At 46.5% G+C, this 21,273-nt stretch overlaps 1 protein-coding gene across 1 annotated transcript in view; it reads left to right on the top strand.

The window, feature by feature from the left end:
• Positions 1-20,983, top strand: part of LOC8042552 (neuropilin and tolloid-like protein 2) — a 263,775-nt gene extending 242,792 nt beyond the window's left edge. Inside the window, exons 8-9 of the mRNA XM_029988983.3 lie at positions 1,385-1,740; positions 13,117-20,983. Coding sequence (XP_029844843.1) covers positions 1,385-1,740; positions 13,117-13,182 — 422 coding nt within the window. The 3' untranslated portion in view covers positions 13,183-20,983. The remainder of the gene's footprint in view (positions 1-1,384; positions 1,741-13,116) is intronic.
• The last annotated feature ends 290 nt before the right edge of the window (positions 20,984-21,273 follow it).

Consider the following 21,273-nt stretch of genomic DNA (forward strand, 5'->3'; position numbering starts at 1 on the left):
ACATGTAAATTTGGATAATGTGTTCGCCCCTTGAGAACGTTTCGCACGATAAAGGCTGGAACAAACTGGCACACTGGCGTCATCTATCAGCTACCCCTGGAACCCTTCTGATCTGCGTATAACTAGACTGAAGGTTTTGCAGTATTTGCGATACCAAATCTACGCACTATGTCAAATGAATTGTCGCTCATACCGTATAATTATTCGGAACACGTCGGGGAAAAAACGATGAGTAAACTATACGCATATCGGAAATGTTCCAAGTCTCCCCAATAGATGGCGCCACTGTCCCAGGCGGTTGCAACGCAGTCGATCCCACCAGCCGATAAAATGTCGCATGGGGTGCCTCCGGCATGCTAAGCCATGGAACGAACTGCTTCAATTCAACAGGAGGAAACAGTGGCGTTCCGTTCCAACCTCATTCCCAACTGCCCCGCGCAGCTGCTGCTTCTCCGCATGGCACTGTTGACCATTCAGGTCTCAACTGCGTTAAGCAAATTCATTTGCCGGACCTCTGTACCATTCTTCGAACGCACTACAAACATTGTGGGAGTATGTTTTAAACTTAGCAGCACGTCTGTCTTCTACACCAGTGGTTCGTCCGCGAAGCGCTGCCTCACCAGTCATGCTGGCAATAAAAGTTGTATTTTTTTTTTTTTTATAGATTGCGAAGGGACATTTATATTTTCGGGTGAGATTTTTTGTGTGTATGTCAATGAGAGAAGTCTACTTCACAATATACCTTAGTTATATGCATTTATTAAATCATTATCATAATTAACATATAGCTTTCCCTCACTTGGAATGGGGTCCTCCATCATTTCCGCGTATTCCCAAGGGGTCCGCGAACCACCAATGGTTCAGAATCACTGTTCTACACAGACGCCCGTGTGGCAAGAGACACTCCGTTGGCCGCGAGCTTCAGAACGCGACAAAAGCTCACCGAGTAGTTTACTGAGCGAAAGTTCGTTAGTTTTCACGGACCTTTGCGTGTGCGTGCACTAAGGTAAGCGTTCTATACCTAATAGAGCCTTCGGCTGCGCCGATATGAAGTCGTTTGACTCAAGATTACGCGAGTGTTATCTCAGTTAACCTATGCATGCTTGAAGAATATTGTGCAGGGTTGACCCTGGAGCTTACACAAGTCTGACGACCCGTCTGAGTTCGTGAATGTGTTTTTGTTTTGTTTCTTGTGACTATTTATTCTCTCCTGGGTTGAACGAAAGGTTCGCACTGTTGTATATAAATAACATAAATAGTATACCCGCGAAACTTTCCCCCGTTACTAGAAGGGAAAGCGAGTGGCCGACCTCAGCAACGCAGACGGCGTGTCGTCTCCCCGGAAAGGACGAGAACCTAACACCACGAAACCGTGTTTCTGCAGGCTCTAACGTGGGCGTGGTGCTGTCGACGAAGCACATGATCGTCATCCTGGTGGTGTTCTCAGCGCTGGTAGTGGGCATGTGCGCCTCCATCAGCATCACGTGTCACAACAAGATCCAGGAGCGGCGGCGGCGGGAACGCGAGTACAAGCTCCGCCGCTCCAAGGAGGCCTCGGTCGAGGTGGGCCTCGATCTGTCCGCGGGGAACCTCGAGGCCGCTCTCGCGCTCCAGGCGGCCGAGATCGGGGCCCGCCGGGCGGGAACATTGCCCCCGGGGGTCCAGGCCACGCCCGTGGCTGGCACGGCACCCATTCTGCTGCGACCCGAAGACGACGACAACGGCTGCTACGTGCCCGAGGTCCGTGCATACGAGGGCCGTGTGGATGGGCTTCCCTGGGATTACCTCAGAGTCCCCCGTGTACGGGGCTCTGGTTTTCACTGTTCGCCTTTCTCTCTGCGGGCGTCTCTAGTTTTTCGAGGTCCGTTCTGGTCGATGACCCCCGAGGTGCCGCTTATTGGGCTTTCCTGTTTGCCGGAGGTTGGTAAATTTTCTTTGCGTCTAGGCCTTAATCGATGCCGCCCCCATTCGCACACAGAGGCACTTCTTAAGAGGCACTTCGCATCTCGTGTCATCTTGTACCATATCGTTGTAAGCACAGACGCTTCATTGGGATATGTGTGGGCGATAGCGGATATTATATCCCATTTGCGCAAGCGCTGCAAGCGGGCGTGGTCGCACGTGGACTCGAACCCGTGCCATCCCGTTCGCAGTTGCAAAAACCTCGTGTGGATATGTGAAAATGATGGACAGAGTTCACATTCGCACCTGTCTTGCATGTGGGCGTGAGCACACGGGGACTCAAACTTGTGTCATCCGATTCGCAAGCCAGGTGCACTACGCTGGATCAGCAAGTAAATTCCCCCCTTTCAAATCCCGTTCGCAGGTTGAAACACCTCATTAGAACGTGTGATGTAATGTTCGATTCACAGGCTACGATTTTAACTGCAATTTCGCAGTTGCGACGTTAAAAACCCCAGCTTCCAGCGCGAAATTTTCGCCGCACGAGGGACGTCGCAACTGCGAAATCACAGGTAAAATCGCATCATGTGAACCAAGCATGAGATCAATTTCAAATATTAGTTCGCACTTACATTTGGGGCTCTAATTTGAACACTTTGGCGAAAAAGTCGGCGAGGAATTCCGCGGCCGTGATTGCCCGGTGCCGCGCTTCATTTTGGCATTGGCCAATCACGGCGTTCGAGTTCCTCGCCCACTTTTTCGCCAAGTGTCCAGATTAGAGCCCCTGTATTGCATGTGGGCGTGGCTGCACATGAACTTAAACGTGTGCCATCCCACTCGCAAGTGCAAGCACCTGAACAGTATACATGAGAGTGACGGCGGATAGTACACTCCTCCTCACCATAAGTTAGAGCGTAAACGACTGGACGAGCCGCTAGGGCCAAGCGAGGCGGCGATATCGCGATGTCACAGCGTTGGTCATCTTTTTGTGCGATTGTAATCGCCAAGTAATATAATCAAGAGTAGGCGGTGGTGACCTTGCACTTTTTTTGTGTCTCCTAGCCTTTAGTGTGGTTCACATTTAAACCAAACAAAAATTGTATGCGGGCGCGGTCGCATCTGGACTTAAACGCGTGTCATCTCGTTCGCAAGTGGAAACATCATTTGAAGCAGTGTTGCCGAATCGTGGGAAATTCCCCACATTGTGGAAAAAGCATGACAGCTAGGGAAAGGGGGAAACCAGAATTTAAACACATAGAAAACGTGGGAAATATTTTTTTAACAAAGAACTGAACCAAAATTTCGTAATTTTCTTATTTACATCGAACAAGAGAAAGGAAGTGGCACTAGCTACTCAGACAGTTTTCTGTTTTGAAGGGCCAATCTAATTCATCACGACTTGCATCATCTGTGTGCTGCAGGCCTGCCGGTACAGTACTGCCGGGTTGTGCGCTTTCTTCACCGCTAGCTACAGACACAAGTTCTGTCAGTGCGATAGATCATAGATTGCACAGTGGGTGCGGTCCCTTTCACAACACGAAAACGAGCAGGCGATTTTAGTTTAGTGTAGTTAATGGCCCGCTTGCCTTCATTTAGTTCCCCTGGTTCGGGAAGGGAGACCAGTTTGCCGAATGTCAACTTCTACATTTTCTAATTTATGCGATGCAAACTTCTACAAAACAAAAACATACGGGAGGTGTTGCTGCACTTAAATATACTTGGCGTCATGCGTATCTTAAAAACGACTTTTGCATCTAAAATGGTGTTGTGGGGAAAAAAGGTAATTTTCGCGACTCGACGAGGGAAAAACCGAAGTGGCAGTGTGGCAACACTGATTTGAAGGCTATGACAGATATGAGATCACATTTGCAAAAGGCTTCTGCGGGGGTGTGGCGGCGTGAAGACTGCAATATGTTTACACGTGCAAATGCCTCATTTGAATATTGGCGATTTTCGTCGTGTGTTTTCTAACAGACTTCCTCGGCTTTGTCTCTTGACCGCCAGGCGCTGTGAATATCTGATTCGTAAGGGAATGCTGGACAGCGAACCTGCCGCCACAGCTTTCTGTCCTATAGCCTCTTGGCGCCGTCGATTTCGCTGGAGTCGCCAAGGGAAGAGCAATGTCGTATGTTAGGTCATCATCGCGCACATATTGCATCTGGCATAGGTCGCACGTGATCCCAAACGCGAGTCATTCATTTCGCAAGTGCCAACACCTCATTTTGATATGTGAAGGCGATGCCAGGTATTATTTCATATTTCAAAAAACAGTGCATGGGGACAGGGTCGCACGTAGACTCAACGCGTGCCACTACGTCCGCAAGTACAAACACTTCAGTTGGATAAATGAATTCGGCAGGTATTAGTTTATATTTCAGAAAAGCATCGGGGCAGCATGGTCGCACGTAGACTCAAACGCGCGCCACTACGTCTGCAAGTGCAAACACCTCATTTGGATCTGTGAGACCGATGGTATGTTATAGTTCACATTAGCGCTTCCATTTATGTAAACGTGGTCGCACGTGGACTCAAACGCGTGCCACCACGTCCGCAAGTGCAAACACCTCATTTTGATATCTGAAGGCGATGCAAGGTACTATTTCATATTTCAAAAACGCATTGCATATGGACAGGGTCGCATGTAGACTGAACATGTGTCACTACGTCCGCAAGTGCAAACAGCTCACTTGGATATATGAAGGCGGCAGGTATTAGTTCATATTTCAGAAAAGCATTGGGGCATGGTCGCACGTAGACTCAAACGCGCGCAACTACGTCCGCGATTGCAAACACCTCATTTGGATCTGTGAGACCGATGGTATGTAATAGTTCACATTAGCGCTTCCATTTATGTAGGCGTGGTCGCGAGTGAACCAAACGCGTGCCATCAAGTCCGTAAGTGCAAACACCTCATTTGGATCTGTAGTTCACATTCGCGAACGTATTAATGTAGGCGTGGTCGCACGTGAACTCAAACGCGTGCCATCACGTCCGAAAGTGCGAACACCTCAATTAGATCTGTATTTCACATTCGCGAACGCATTTATTTGGGCGTGGCAGCGCGTGAACTCAAACGCGTGCCATCACGTCCGCAAGTGCAAACACCTCATTTGGATCTGCAAGTAACATTCGCGAAGGAATTTATGTGGGCGAGGTCGCATGTGAACTCCAATGCGTGCAATCCCGTCTGCAAGTGCAAGCATCTCATTTGGATCTCTAATTAACATTTGTGAACGCATTTATGTGGGCGTGGTCGCACGTGAACTCAAACGCGTGCCATCACGTCCGCGAGTGCAAACATCTCATTTGGATCTGTAGTTCACATTCGCGAACGTATTAATGTAGGCGTGGTCGCACGTGAACTCAAACGCGTGCCATCACGTCCGAAAGTGCGAACACCTCAATTAGATCTGTATTTCACATTCGCGAACGCATTTATTTGGGCGTGGCAGCGCGTGAACTCAAACGCGTGCCATCACGTCCGCAAGTGCAAACACCTCATTTGGATCTGCAAGTAACATTCGCGAAGGAATTTATGTGGGCGAGGTCGCATGTGAACTCCAATGCGTGCAATCCCGTCTGCAAGTGCAAGCATCTCATTTGGATCTCTAATTAACATTTGTGAACGCATTTATGTGGGCGTGGTCGCACGTGAACTCAAACGCGTGCCATCACGTCCGCGAGTGCAAACATCTCATTTGGATCTGTAGTTCACATTTGCGAACGCATTTATGTGAGCGTGGTCGCACGTGAACTCAAACGCGTGCCATCACGTCCGCAAGTGCAGACACCTCATTTGGATCTGTAGTTGACATTTGCGAACGCATTTATGTGGGCGTGGTCGCACGTGAACTCAAACGCGTGCCATCACGTCCGCGAGTGCAAGCATCTCATTTGATCTGCAATCAACATCCGCGAAGGCATCTATGTGGGCGTGGTCGCATGTGAAATCAAACGCGTGCAATCACGTCTGCAAGTGCAAACATCTCATTTGGATCTCTAATTAACATTTGCGAACGCATTTATGTGGGCGTGGTCGCACGTGAACTCAAACGCGTGCCATCACATCCGCGAGTGCAAACATCTCATTTCATCTGCAATTAACATTCGCGAAGGCATCTATGTGGGCGTGGTCGCATGTGAAATCAAACGCGTGCAATCACGTCTGCAAGTGCAAACATCTCATTTGGACCTCTAATTAACATTTGCGAACGCATTTATGTGGGCGTGGCAGCACGTGAACTCAAACGCGTGCCGTCACGTCTGCAAGTGCAAACATCTTATTTGGATCTCTAATTAACATTTGCGAACGCATTTATGTGGGCGTGGCAGCACGTGAACTCAAATGCGTGCCATCACGTCTGCAAGGGCAAACACCTCATTTGGATCTTTAATAACATTTGCGAACACATCTTTGTGGGCGTGGTCGCACGTGATCTCAAACGCGGACCATCACGTCCGCAAGTGCAAACATCTCATTTGGATCTGTAATTAACATTTGCGAACGCATTTATGTGGGCGTGGCAGCACGTGAACTCAAATGCGTGCCATCACGACTGCAAGGGCAAACACCTCATTTGGATCTTTAATAACATTTGCGAACACATCTTTGTGGGCGTGGTCGCACGTGATCTCAAACGCGGACCATCACGTCCGCAAGTGCAAACATCTCATTTGGATCTGTAATTAACATTTGCGAACGCATTTATGTGGGCGTGACTGCAATCACGTCCGCAAATGCAAACACCTCATTTGGATTTGTAATTAACATTCGCGAACGCATTTATGTGGGAGTGCTCGCATGTGAACTCAAACGCATGCTTTCACATCTGTAAGTGCAAACACCTTATTTGAATCTGAAGTTCACATTCGCGAACGAATTTATGTGGGCGTGGTCGTACGTGAACTCAAACGCCTGCCATCACGTCCACGAGTGCAGACATCTCATTTGGATCTGTAATTAACATTTGCGAACGCATTTATGTGGGCGTGGCTGCAATTACGCCTGCTAATGCAAACACCTCATTTGGATCTGTAATTAACATTCGCGAACGCATGTATGTGGGCGTGCTAGCATGTGGAACTTAAACGCGTGCACTCTAAAAAAAGTCCGTGCATCTACTTTCCCGCACAACACTCGGAGAGCCAATCACCGCAACTTACGGACGCGGCTCAGCGAATGACGATGCCGAAATATATGTTTAGAACAAAAAACGCAGACTGAGTTGTGACATTAAGCAATGCAAAACGTCACGTTTGCATTCCTCAATGTCACAACTCAGACTGCGTTTTTTTTTGGTCTAAACCTATGTTTCGGCATCATCATTCGCTGAGCCGCCTCCTAAGTTGCGGCCAATGGCTCTGCGAGTGTTGTGCGGGAAAGTAGACACATGGGCTTTTTTTAGAGTGTGCCATCGCGTCCGTAAGTGCAAACATCTCATTTAGATCTCTAATTAACATTTGCAAACAGATTTATGAGGGCGTTGTCGCACGTGAACTCAAACGCGTACCATCACATCCGCAAGTGCGAACACCTCATTTCGATCTGTAGTTCACATTCGCGAAAGCATTTATGTGGGCGTGGTCGCACGTGAACTCAAACGCGTGCCATCACGTCCGCAAGTGCAAACACCTCATTTGGATCTGTAATTCACATTCGCGAACGGGTTTATGTGGGCGTGGTAGCACGTGAACTCGAACCCATGCCATCACGTCCGCAAGTACCAACACCTCATTTGGATCTGTAGTTCACATTCGCGAACGCACTTTTGTGGGCGTGGTCGCACGTGAACTCAAACGCGTGCCACCACGTCCGCAAGTGCAAACATCTCATTCGGATCTCTAACATTTGCGAACGCATTTATGTGGGCGTGGTCGCACGTGAACTCAAACGCGTGCCATCCCGTCCGCAAGTGCAAACACCTCATTTGGATCTGTAGTTCACATTCGCGAACGCATTTATGTGGGCGTGGTAGCACGTGGAACTCAAACCCATGCCATCACGTCCGCAAGTACAAACACCTCACTTGGATCTGTAGTTCACATTCGCGAACGCACTTTTGTGGACGAAGTCGCACGTGAACTCAAACGCGTGCCATCACGTCCGCAAGTACAAACATCTCATTTGGATCTCTAATTAACATTTTCGAACGCATTTATGTGGGTGTGGTCGCACATGGAACTCAAACGGGGGCCATCACGTCCGCAAGTGCAAACATCTCATTTGGATCTGTAATTAACATTCGCGAACGCATTTATGTGGGCGTGGTCGCACGTGAACTCAAACGCGTGCCATCACGTGCGCAAGTGCAAACACCTCATTTGAATCGGTGAGGCAGGTGGCATATTAAGGCCGGTTCACACATACAGTGGAGCGCTAAGTTAGCGCCTCATGAGCGCTGAAGCGGCCATCATGGGGCACCGACTTGCGCGTGACGTAGCGCTCGGTTAGCGCTTCAGCAGCGCTCGGTTAGCGTTTCAGCAGCGCAGTGTAAGCGCGCTTACGCTCCTTATGCCGAGCTTGCTGCTCCGAAACGCGTGCACGGCAATTCCGTTTTTTTTTTTTTTTTTTTTTTTTTTTTTTTTTTTTTTTTGCGGTAAAGGAGGAGGTGAAGGAGCCGCTCTCCAAGCAAACGGTCGGGCAGGCGATCCAGAGTCAGAGACTTTGAGCGAGTAATTGATTGGGTACGACCTCATCGCTTCCTATTCGATATGCGTGACCCTGGTTTCAAGGAAACGCAGTTAAAAAATAATCACCTTCGAAAGAGCTCTGTGTCTCGATCCCTCAGCCTGGGAACAAGGTTCGCCGGATACCCGTCGGTATCTCGGGTGGCGAAAGATTTCGCGCACCCAAAGGTTATTCTGGGCGTTAAGCCGTCCACACACGTATGCACTAATTGCGTATGAAAGCGCATATGTGGCGTTTATTTCAACGTCCCACATCTCCGCCATGGTTCTGCTGATGCACACTCAACCACAGGGACCGGAACCGCAGTGCACACGCTAATCCGCAGCAGTAACCGCGATACAAGAAGCACTAATAAGGCGATATACTGAAGCGCTAACAAGACGCTACTAAAGCGCTAACAAGGCGCTAGTTCTAATCGCAAGCTATATTCGAACTAAGTCATTTGCTAGGAAGCGCTACATGAGCGCTCTTTCGGGCGCTCACGTGCCGCTGACTTAGTGCTCCGCTGTATGTGTGAACAGGCCTTTATACTTCACATTCGCGTGCTATTACGTCCGCAAGTACAAACACTTCATTTAGATCTGTGAGGCCCATGGCATATTATACTTCACATTCGCGCATCCATTGTATGTGGGCGTGGCTGCACGTGGAGTGAAACCCGTGCCATCACGTCCACAAGTGCAACACGAGGTGAGGAGGGAGTCGCCTCCTCTCCGGCGTTCGCCCTGGTAAGGTGGAAAGAATGGAGCGGTTCGGGGGGGGGGGGGGGGGGGGGGGGGGGGGAGGAAGGAGCATTTTCTTAACCTGCAAGTGGGTTAAACAGTTTGAGGAAAGATGGAAATCCCCCTCCCGTCGCAAGGGTGCATATGCAGGTACTCTAGTCGCCCCCACCTCCCGAATACTTCCAACGAAATTGGATCCACGGATCACGTATTCAATCTTATTTGGACGAGCATTGCATGGGGGCGTGGTTGCGCATGTAATCAAACGCATTAGATTCCGTTCGCAAGCAGGAACATCTCATTATGATATATGAGGGCCATGGCAGATATATCACCATTCCGGTAGCGCTGCTTGTGGGCGTGGTTGCAAGCGGATTTGGGACACACCTGCATGCATTCGTATTGATTAAAGACTCTAAAAAGCTCGTTTCTTTTTCTTTTTTTTTTTTTGGGGGGGGGGGGGGCGTTTTTTTTTTACGTGTAATCAGTAACGCAAGTGCCCCGAAAGTGTTGGACAGATGTTTCATAGAAATATATAAAATTTCTGAAAGGTGACCCCCCCCCCCCCCCCCCCCCTTGTTCTGGCGCCACTGCAGTAGCGGAAATATATCCACATGGAATCCATAAAACAGTGGCTTGCAATGGAAAGGAAGTGTGCCCGAAGCACGTGTTATGCAAGCACTGATTAATTTTGCGCTCATCCGCTTTGAACTTTTTTTTTTTTTTTTGTTAATTTTAAGAAAAGTTTGAAGGGAACAGAAAGAATACCCACGAATTGCACAACGAGGGTCTTCTTTTGTTCAAACTAGCAGGGGTGTAAATTGCACTGCCCGCCGCCACAATTTGACAGGAAAAAAAAAAAAAAAAAAAAAAAAGAGCATTTTTGAAGCCTAGAGCTTGAACCGCGAGGCGTTCTGATCGCCACTCGATTTCCTTTCCTCCGTTTCACATTTCGACCACCCGGCAGCGCCACTTCTCGGCCTCTCTCCTTCTCGTCTTTTCCGCTTGGTGGAGTCACCTACCTTGGAATTGCGAATACCCTGTCGCGGAAGTTTCGCGCTGCGCTGTGGAAGCCAACGGTGAAAGACTTGGAAGCCACGGGCGGGAGGGGCAAAAAAGGACCCATTTTGCACGAATTTTGAAGAGAGTCCCAAAAAAAAAGGCAATGTCTCCCTCTTCCCCTTTCTAACAGCTTCCGTTCGCTCTCGCCCCTGTGCCTCTGACAACAAAGCCGGGGTCGAACAGCTAGCGTCCTCTGGTGGTGGAAGTTGTCATCTGGCACGCTCTCTCGTCGGCCGACGGCTCGGGCCGCCAGAACTAGCGGCCTCACAACTAACGAACGTACCGTTTCATTCACCTGTTGTAAGAAAACATGCCCTAAAATACTTTAGTCGGCGACGGGATTGTAGTACAAGGCCCTTCCACAAAGCCCTTCGCTCTTTCCACTTTAACAGAGTGAACGCTGGATGGGAAGCGAGTCCCTCCAGCGTTCGCAGATTTTTTTTTTTTCCCCTCCTCCGTATTGTTTACAATATTTTTTAATGTTGGGAGGGGATTGGCGATCGGCGATCATTTCCTTGTTCCGACGTCACTGGTGAGGCTCCATAGCGCACAGCACAACTGAAATTACACTATTTGCCTCTGTATTTGTATTCCTTACAAACTTTTCATATTCAGCATAGCATTAGCCCATTTTCCCTCGATTCACCCGAGGCCGAACAACCTTTACAAACACTCATGGACGTAGGCTCGATCGTACGAGATGTTCTTTTCTACACCATTTCCATTTAGACGCACGTGGGATCCCGCATGAAGCGAAAACGGAGCGTCTCGCAATGTCGGCCATGTCTGCGAAATGCATCGTATGCACGAACTGAATCTAAATATATCATCCATTTGCCTCGAAACATTTCGTAAAAACGCGGGGTCCATATCACAAGAGCGAATGACATTTTAGCGAACGGCGACATTTGAGCGAATGATCGTTTTAGCGAATAACGGGGGCGCGCGTTAACCCATCCGTCGCGCTGCGCTTTACGCCGCTTCGCGGCGACAGTCTGCGGCAACTCATTACAAAAATATGAACTCATTTGGCCCACCCGAAAACGCCGCTTCGCGGCGTCCGACTATTCGCTAAAGTGTCATTCGATGAAACGTGGGCGTTCGCTAAAACGTCATTCGATCAAGTGAGTGCCTCCCGTGGGAGAGCACGTATACAAGTACAAGCGAGTAGAAGCCTGCCAAAGTTATCTTCACGTGCACGGTGCACGTGTCTGCTCACCTGTCATTTGTAAATAAGTGAAGCGTGGGTGTGCTAATCTGCGCCCACGTACCTTGCCGCATCAGCCACCATTTTCCCATTGAAAATTTTCAAAAATCACTTATAATTTTTTTTTTTTTTTTTTTTTTTCAATAATACAGCGGTTAGCTCTGAAACTTTGACATCTGGTCCGGACCATTAGCTCAACATTTGGACGGACACTGAGCGCTCGGCAATGCGCAGCTTATTTTTGCAATTAAAAAAAACTGTGCACTTTTTTTTTTTTTTTTCGGGGACATTTTTTTATTTTCGTTTTTATGCGCTTGCGCCCACGAGACCGCACGACTCCTGCGAGTTGAAGTCCTCACGCTTTAGCTGAAACAGGCGGTTGCGCGAGGACTAGAGCTCTTGCCGCACCATTTATTATGAACACGCCATTGTTTGAAGAGGCTTCACGTGTTAGCTCTTGGGTCTGGCGAACCTTGTGGTCGCTGTGTACGGAACGGCGTTCCAACAAACACTCGTTTCACTGAGGAGGAACGAAGGAACGTTGTTGTTGTATCTTCCGCTAGCGGAAGTAAAACGCACACTTTAGTTTGTTTATTTTTTCAGTTCCAGACCGTCTGGAACTAGGCCAAAATTACTTCATTTGAGTATTTGCTACCGTATACTGATATAGCTAGTTCTAAGAGAGTTGAGTAGTTATTCTTTAATCAGTTGCTATGTATCTCTGCTCATTACCTTAGGTTAAATGCACGTATTGAATCTTTCGTACAGTACTGTCGAGACCGGTTATAACGAAGTCGTTTATAACGAAATAGCGGCTACAGCGAAGCGATCACAATTTCGCATTGTCTTTTCCACTTCGTTATAACCGAAGTCTGTTATAACGAAATAGCGGATATAGAGAAGTGATTTCCGATTCCCTTTGACTTCATGAGAAACGGTCTCGACAGTACTGTACCCTGGTTCACAAGTGAAACGGAGTACGACTCACAAGCGCCCCTGCTACGCACGCGCGCTCGTAAAATAAAAGCGTTATTCAATGCCCGTGCTTGCAGCATCGTGCTCGCAGCATCGGCTTCGCTAACATGTATGGTGAAACGGAGAACAGTAGTAAGTGTTAGAAAGGGTAAATCGAAACACGGAACAAGTTTGGTGAGGAGTGCTATAACCTGCGAAGCGCGGTTGGTTTCACCGTAGTACATGCCTGTTGAGTTGCGAAGCCAACTTGGAGAATTGCAGGACTTGGCTTCTCCGCTATTTCTGTCGAAAAAAAAAAAAAAATTCACATGCCTAGATTTATAAAAATAAAGAGGGGGGAGGAGAGAGTCTAGTCGGATGTGCTTCCAGTTAATACAACCTTTATTTTGAGTTCTCGGAAGCGAGGTTTTTGTTGTTTTTTTTTGTTTTTTTGCTTTGCCCTTAAGTTGGGAAAATCAAGGGCTCTTTGATTAGCCCAACTTGTGCGCAGTTGTTCTTTCTGGAGGGGCGACCTGCCCAGCACAGCAACTGACGCACGTGGGCACGCACTACGAACGCAGGTGGACCTGAGCGTGTTCCGCAAGCACCCCAACGGGCGGCCGCTGTCGCCGGCAACGGAGGCGTAGCGCTCGTGTCCGCAGCACGGCGACCTGCACAGCCTGCGTAGCGACAGCGTCACGCCTCCGATCCCGCCCCCGCCGCCGCCGCCTCACAAGGCCCACCCGACGCCACGGGTGGACATCTACCGCTGAGCCGCGCCCACCCACGCGCCCACCGCCAAACGACGACGCGTGCTGCGTCGGGATCCCACGCGAAGACGACCAACAAACGCCTCGCCATCTTGCTCAAAACTAGAGGACCTCGGAATGGCGTGCGTGTTCTTTTACGGCACGCTACGCACGCAGCCTGCGGGAACACGTGCGTCGGAGTTAGGCGCGCCATTTCACTCGGGAACCTCGCAGTGAGACCTTCTGGGACAGCGCGGGGCCGTAGCCCCCGTCCTCTGGCGTCCTTGTGGAAGAGGAAGGTGAGGAGTGTTTTTCTCTGGAAAGCTGGAGCTCACGGCACCACGAAATGATATTTTTTAAAAGGTGTTCCCTCCGGGCTGATCTTTCCTTGCGAGACGCAAGAAACACGCTGGCCAGCAGGCATGATCCGCTCGTCCCTCGAGGTTTTGCGGCTCGACTTTCGAATGGACCTCGAAGGCAGGAGATGTCAGTTTGCACTGCCTCGTTATAAACACTGCTCAAAGTCTTGGGAATCCTTTTTAACTCATGTAGCAACAGCACTCGTTCCAGTTCTCCACAAACTCAACAACAAAAAGAAATAGCTGTGGCCATGGGGCCCATGCGATCTATAAACCGAAAGCGATCAGACGTCAGAGCAGCCACCCAGAAGAGCTCACTGTGAGCACCGCTTAGGACTTTTTTCGAACGCAGCGAGTTGGACACTGAAACGTCGCCGTCTACATGTAGCCTTTCACGTGGACTTAACCCATTGACTCCAAACGCTAAGCAATGGCACCGTCGGACTCAAAGTGTCACAACTGTGGACTCTGCTGTGAACCTTCATTTTAGAACTGACACTGTGGTGTGCGCGTGGACACTCCTGTGTGCAGCGCGAGTGTTACTTTACTAGGAGTACTAATTACTCTCTGCCTGTTTACATATACACACAACGGAAACAACGACAACAAGCTCGGTCCCAGAGGAAGCCAACATGGCGCCCTGGTTTCTGCCATTCAGCAAGCATCTCATGCACTGTCTCATTATAGTATCATATTGAAATTTACGGAAATAGCACTTAACTATGGGATACGTTAACCAACCTCCTTTGTCAATATATTACCTCGGGAACAAGCCCTAATACTAAGTTGGCACTGGTTAGTTTCGGTTTAAGTACGCCCATGGTTGGTGAAAACAAAGCTAGCTTCTATTTCAAACCAATAACGTCCACGGGTTTATGTGGACAGGAATATATTCGAACATGCCAAGGATTTGGACTTAAAAATTATTTCCCAAGATCCATTAACTGAGAAGGATAGCGGACAGGAGATGAGGAAAGGCAAACAAAAAAGGCCTCTCTTGAAAATGAGGGGTTGCCAAGTGTGGCAACATTCGTCTGCCCACAAAAGGGGAGGGTGGGATCCAAGACATTTCATCATGTCATGAGGTGGATGTTGACTAGCGGAAATCATGGTGCCTATATTGCGAAGAGTCCCTTTTCCCCGAACTGGAGTTGGGACGTTCGATGCTAATCTTCCATCTATAACAATTCCACTTCTCAACACCATAGACTCCATCACCGAATTCCCACTTCGCCCACCTTTTGGGTGTTCCCAGAACGATGGGGGAGACAAGAGATGGGGTAAGCATGTGCCGTAACCCCATGTCTCTCCATGCCCTCCCCCACCTCCACCCCACCTTCCATTCTCCCCATTTTTCCAATTTGTTGAACTCCCCCACACAGAACTCTCTCGCTCTCTTCGGAGGCAACCGTTATGTTCCTTGGCGGGGATTATGGTAGCTGGCTCCCTGTATTGCTGGACACTGTAGCAATCGAGACTCCAGTTGAACAGCATTTTTCGCACCATGTTATATGTTGACGACTTTTTATTTTGGGAGTCGACACTCTTGCCACATGAAATTTCAACCAGTTTCTGTAGTTTTCTACGGAAGCACCGTAGGAAAGTGTAGATTATGTAAAGGTATTCTACTAACCATCCCCAGCTTGTAAACTATCACAAACTACAGCTCCGTTTCTAATTGATGCTTGATCATTCAGTGCTTTACCTCCCTTCCTTAAAGAAGTTGCTGGAAACCATAAATCAGATCTGAGACAACACAAAGTATCTTTAGGCTACATACCTTAGTTTTCTTCAGGGCATTTAGGGTTAGTGTCAAGTTTGCTGGGCAGCCAAAAAATGGTTACCAAGGGCCAACTTGTCCAGTCTTCAGAAAAGGAGCCTTTATAAAATGTGAGGATTAAATAATATACCTAAACGTTAAGTCAACAGGGAATCATTGAAGCATTACACTAGAAGAGTAAAAAAAATGGTTTTAAGAGGGTAAAAGTGTGAACCAAAAAGATGCTGCTCAGTGCCTAACACATCAATTAACACTGCTGCTCAATATCAGTGAACATGCTGCAATTGTGAAATACCCAATATTGATGGCAGAAAGCCTCAAGTAGAGAATGATACAGTAAAAGTGTGAACCAAAAAGATGCTGCTCAGTGCCTAACACATCAATCAACACTGCTGCTCAATATCAATGAATATGCTGCAATTGCAAAATACCAAATATTGATGCAGAAAGCCTCAAGTACAGAATGATACAAAAGCAACAGGCAAACTTGAAGCTCTCATAGAAGGTGCACCTCATAGAAAGGCTTCTGTTTATACGAGTTCATTTATAAACTACAGCTGGTAAAAGCGGACACTGCTCGTGAGCAGTTAGCTTGACCTATCCAAGTACACAACTCCAAACACAATATATTTTGATCACATCATTCTGAACAATTCAAAATCCATCCTGCATTTTTAACATATAAATGTTTTGTGCACTCAGTCAATGTGTGCCAGTTCTAGTGCTCACTCTGGCTCAAACTAGTCCAGTTAGCAACTGAATTGTATGTAAAAGCACCACCCTGATGCTGCACAGCTTTTGGGGGTTCCAGAAAGTCCAAAACCGCTGCTGCTTCATGTGAAAGCAGGCCCCAATTCTATTCACCCCTCTCCACAACTGAACACACAACCACAGATGGCTGAAAATTCGGCCACGGTCTGTGCCGGAGCACCGATTAAGTACCACGGGACGCAAAGATTTCATTGCAAACTAATGCTCCCTATTGAGCTGTGCATTTTCTCTGCCACTAGGCCAAGAGACTGCTGTCAACTTTTCACCAATACCCTACTCACTTTAGTAGTCATGGTTCTATACACACCTCCAAAAGCCACTCCATGCTATTTGTTTTGCAAACCATTGCCACTCGGAAACTACACCCAGAACATTTGTGCAGGCAAGTTCAGGCTTCCCTAGTTGTCTGTTCTCGTAACTTCAACCCTGACACACACAAAGGAATTGAGGCTAAAGTAAATAAATGCGAGGCATATATAATTTGTTTAACAAAAGGTTTCTTTTTTTTCTGAGAATTCTTAAAGCAACATGTCTAATGCAAAGCTTTCCTTCAAACTTGTTACAAGGGTTTAAAAAAGTGAGGGTCGAATGCATCGACCTTAGGAAAGAAGCCATTTGCCTCAAGTTTATTACTCAGGGTCATGGAGTGGCTTTCCATTTCAGTCTTCAATCCCATATGTGTGCTATGTGCTATATGCATAGAGTCTTAGAATGTCTTTTGTTGTCGCTAAAAAAATATTGCTACTGCGAACCATGATGCACCATGTGAGGTCAACTGAAAATTCCTGGTCCTGCATAGATATATTCTGAAAAGAGGAGGAACTCAACTCTTCAGAGTATGTTCAACTCCTTAAGCCCCATTTCTATTTCCTTTGTAGACACTTGCAATTGCAACCTCAAATTCTGTGGCTGCAAGAGTGCAGGTTAAAAGCTCAACTCTAAATGTGGTGCAAGAACAATAAAATGTTTGCAAATTGCAAACAATCGACCAAATGCACCCAAGCTTAAACTTCAAATATGTCCAGATTTGTTTTCTCTTTGGAATGTCCCTTAAAAACTTCTGCTTTCTATTCCATGAGTCAAAACTTAAGCTATGTTTAGAATATAGACCTTTTTCGCATGCCCCAGACCGCCAAGTAGGCATATCCGATATGGGCAACAAAAAAATATTAAAACATTTCAATCTGCAAATAGTAAAAAAATAGAGGGGAGACAAAACTAGAATAGGTGATGGTTACGCTTATATCCTTAATGCATTCTATTGGCGTGGCGACAGCAAAGCAATGTTTTCGCCCATACTGGAAGTGACAATATTTCAAGATAGCGGCGCCCTTGTGAAAAAGGTCTATAGAGGCATACATGGTTCAGCAGACAACAGGTCGCAACACGTGGGGAGCAAATAAACTCAGATTAGCTGCTCTAGAGACAGCACACCGTCAGCTGCTGACTTAGCCTTGTAGATAAACTATTAACACTCTTCAGCAGCTCAATATTGGTGAGAAAGCTGAAGCACAAGTCATCTGCATCTGTCTGGAGCTCTATGAAGCTGAATGTATAAATTGCTTCCAACAAGAGGGCAGTATCCTTCCAGCCTAATCATTCCCAGAGTCCTCTGTTGGTCTAAATCAGGTACAGACCTAGACACTATAGTATGGTCTCTTCTTGATCTAATGAACTTGCAGTTTGGATGTACAAGTCACCACACAATGTTCCCTCTCGTAGCACTATAGACATGACTTAATAAGCTAAGAGTTCTCAGACAAGTATTACTGTAGTTTAAAAGTTAGCTTTCACAAAAATATTTCAATAGCTCTCCAGACCACATCTTAATGACATGAACACATAAATACATAGCACGGCACTGTTAGCGTGAACAAGCACTCACTAGTTCTTTTTTTTTTTCACTCTTATAACGAAAAGACTGTCATCAAAATGGTGGGAGGTGCTCAGTTGGGGAGCTAACCTAAGGAGTAAAAATTTGGTGCCTGCCAGTACCCTTTCAAAGTAAAATGTGAAAAAGCACCAATGTTGTGTTTGTGCTAACAGTGTCGTACAGTGTACAAATGTGGGTAGCATGTCATGTTGCCAGAGTAAACCCATTTTTCATAATCCTATAGAGAAGGAGCAGCAGCGGTTTTAGCTACCTGGACCATTATCTGCCTCTTTGAGCTAAGCAGCCCACAGCCTCTATAGTTTGATGCAGTGAACTCATTGCATGCTCGAGAGGCGAGATTTAAAACATAGCTGACTTGGTGCCAAATGTTTGGTCTACGCAAAAAACAATGTCAAAATATTGCTAAAAAAAATTAGACGCAAAGGTATGTAGTGGTTTCTGCAAAAAATTAATCTTACCAACAAACAGTTAATTATATTCATGACATTGTTATATTATGGCCTAAGCTGGTTACTAGGTTGTTTTGCACTTCAAAATTGGCAAACGATTTAGAGAAAAGGCTGTTATGGTAACAGGCTACATTCAAAAACATTTGAAATATTGGAAAAGCAAGTGACTTACCAAAATGTTATACTTTGTAAACAGCTTCTTTTAAAATTTTGTTGAACAGTTCACTCACTCGATCACGCATCAACCACTGGGGGAATATTTCAACCATAATCGTTTCCAACTTGACTAAGTTTCACCTGCAAAACAAGCATTGCAAGCCAGATTACCATGAATACTCACCCAAGATAGCAAACCAAGTGTGTGCTTGTGAAAGCCAAATAGCGATATGAATACTTTGGGCAAAGCCCATATTGGTATTTCCTTCAGTTAATCATGTGCAGTCACGCAGAAACTAAAAATCTCCAAGCGAGCGAGCGTTTTTTTCTGAGGAGCGCTATCCTGGCAGTATTCCTTCGTACTAGTGCCGATGTCAGGACTCATCCACGTGAAGCAGACAGGAGGGAGCCCATCAACGCAAAGAAACTGCTGTTACTATCTGCGTGTTCCCAGCGTGGTATGATTGAAGGGGGAGAATGCCCGCTCGCTTGGAGCTATTTAGTTTCTGCGTGACTCTACAAACCACATAATTCATGAAAGGCCCACAAGCAAATCCTACTGAGTGCCTCCAAAACATCAAACGCTACAAGCAGTATCAATGCTAGATCACCAACTTTATATATTTGTCCTGCATGACTATGAAGTTAACTTGAAGCACCGAAGGCGTGTAATCGGGAGCACTAGTGCCGTATACAGATTGCATGGTTGTTGGCACCAGGAGCTAAAAGGTGTCTATAATGGACAAGCATTAACAGCGATTTTTTTTTTAATAAACTGAGGGAAAATGTTTTTGATGAGGGAGAATGATTGGGGAATAAAATGTGCAAAATACTCTCTTGATCAATGAGAAGAATGAGACTGTAAAAAAATATTACAACAAATGTAGCCAGAATTTGCCCAGTTACACCACCAATGAGTTGAATTCTAATATGTTAATGTCATTTTCTCTTGGGTCCCACACACTGAAAAAAGGAACTGTTTGTTTTCAATTTAGCAATGAATTGGGTGTGCATTTGGCAGCAGCAATGACAAAAGGACTTGCACAAGAGCAGCATCTGAAAGGTTGATATATTTTAAGGTTTACCTCCCAACCTCTTACAAACCTCATCAAATAGCCACACACACTGTTGATGTAAAAGCAACAGGAAAAATGACATTGCAAAAAAGAAGCAAATGCAGACATGGATTGTGATGGTAGATAGCTAGCAACACACTTTTTTTTGTTGACATTTTGTGGCACGTTACGAAATAATCTAGACGTTAATTTCCAAGTAAAGCAATCACTTTAACCAGGAAGTTGAGTGCAAACAAACAGAAAAACTGCCAAACTTGATTTTCTTGTTGACTGCAGGTGCAAAGAGTGATACAGGGGGGAAAGTCTGTTATATGTATTATGAAATGAGTCTCGACATTTTTTGTGATGCTTCACCAAGGAACTGAATTTTCACTTTTAAGTTTGCCAGAACGTTCTCGAAGTAACTTTTTGAGACAGAGCCCTTCCAAATACAGAAAGGCAGTATATGTCGGTGCTTACGGAACCCTTCCCAGCATATCACGAGACAACATGAGGCAAACATGAACGCATTAACCAGCCCCAGTTCTGAAATCCTACCTCGCGTCGTTTTCACTTTCGAAAGCGCACTTTTGAGAGAAAACATTGTAATAAAAGTGTGGCCACCTTGGTATAAAATTCCTTTCCACCCTGACAGAGTAAGGACCTGAGACCGAAGTACAAGGGGCGAAGGACGAGAAATCTGATAAGGATGATTCATAAACATGGTTGACCAATTTATTCCACACAGCCTGCATATGGGCATAACAAAAACTAAATAAAACCAGGTTTATAGTTTCAACTTACTAGATGCATCAGGGTATGCAATCTGTGTGAAACAAGCGGAGAATTGGTATTGGAAATGACATCAGAGGCAACAATTGCACACCCCGAACAAAATGGCCTTGGGAGTATGTTATTCTTTTGTATTTGTTAACAATGTATATATACGTGTGCTGTGTGGAATAAATCTCCCAGCTGTGTTGGAGACCCTGTCCGTGTGGATACTTCGCCTGCTTTTGACCACGGTGTCAGGTTATTTCACAGGATGTTGGACATAAACCAGCTCGCCTGCACCTTGCCCCTCCTACAGATTTTGTTTCTCTACACCTGCCAATTATTTTCAGAGTTCGCTTGCATCCTCTGCTTATTTCATATGCTTTGCCGAAGCAACCGTGCTGCCTTATTTAGAAAATAAAAAAAGAGCCAATGTTCCAATAAAAAGGAGTGTGCAAAGATGAGCACGTAATAGTACTGTCACCACACTCTCCATACTGCCAGACTTTTTGGGGTCATCTGAAGAAAGTTATGTGGCACTCCTCTGCCACTCTTCAAAACACCTCATCCACAAAACCAAAGGTAAGTCTTACTACTAAACTTCGTTTTTTACTGGAACCTGACTTGACTGGTCCCTCCTAAATCCCAGGTGGCATTTCAATAATACTACATGTGAATATGTTCCACCTTGCAGCTAGTGGTATTCCTTGCAAGAACACTCCTGCACCAGACATGGTTCCTTCATACTTGG

This window comes from Ixodes scapularis, unplaced genomic scaffold, assembly GCF_016920785.2.
Source record: "Ixodes scapularis isolate PalLabHiFi unplaced genomic scaffold, ASM1692078v2 PGA_scaffold9__187_contigs__length_104089568, whole genome shotgun sequence".
NCBI lineage: Eukaryota > Metazoa > Arthropoda > Arachnida > Ixodida > Ixodidae > Ixodes > Ixodes scapularis.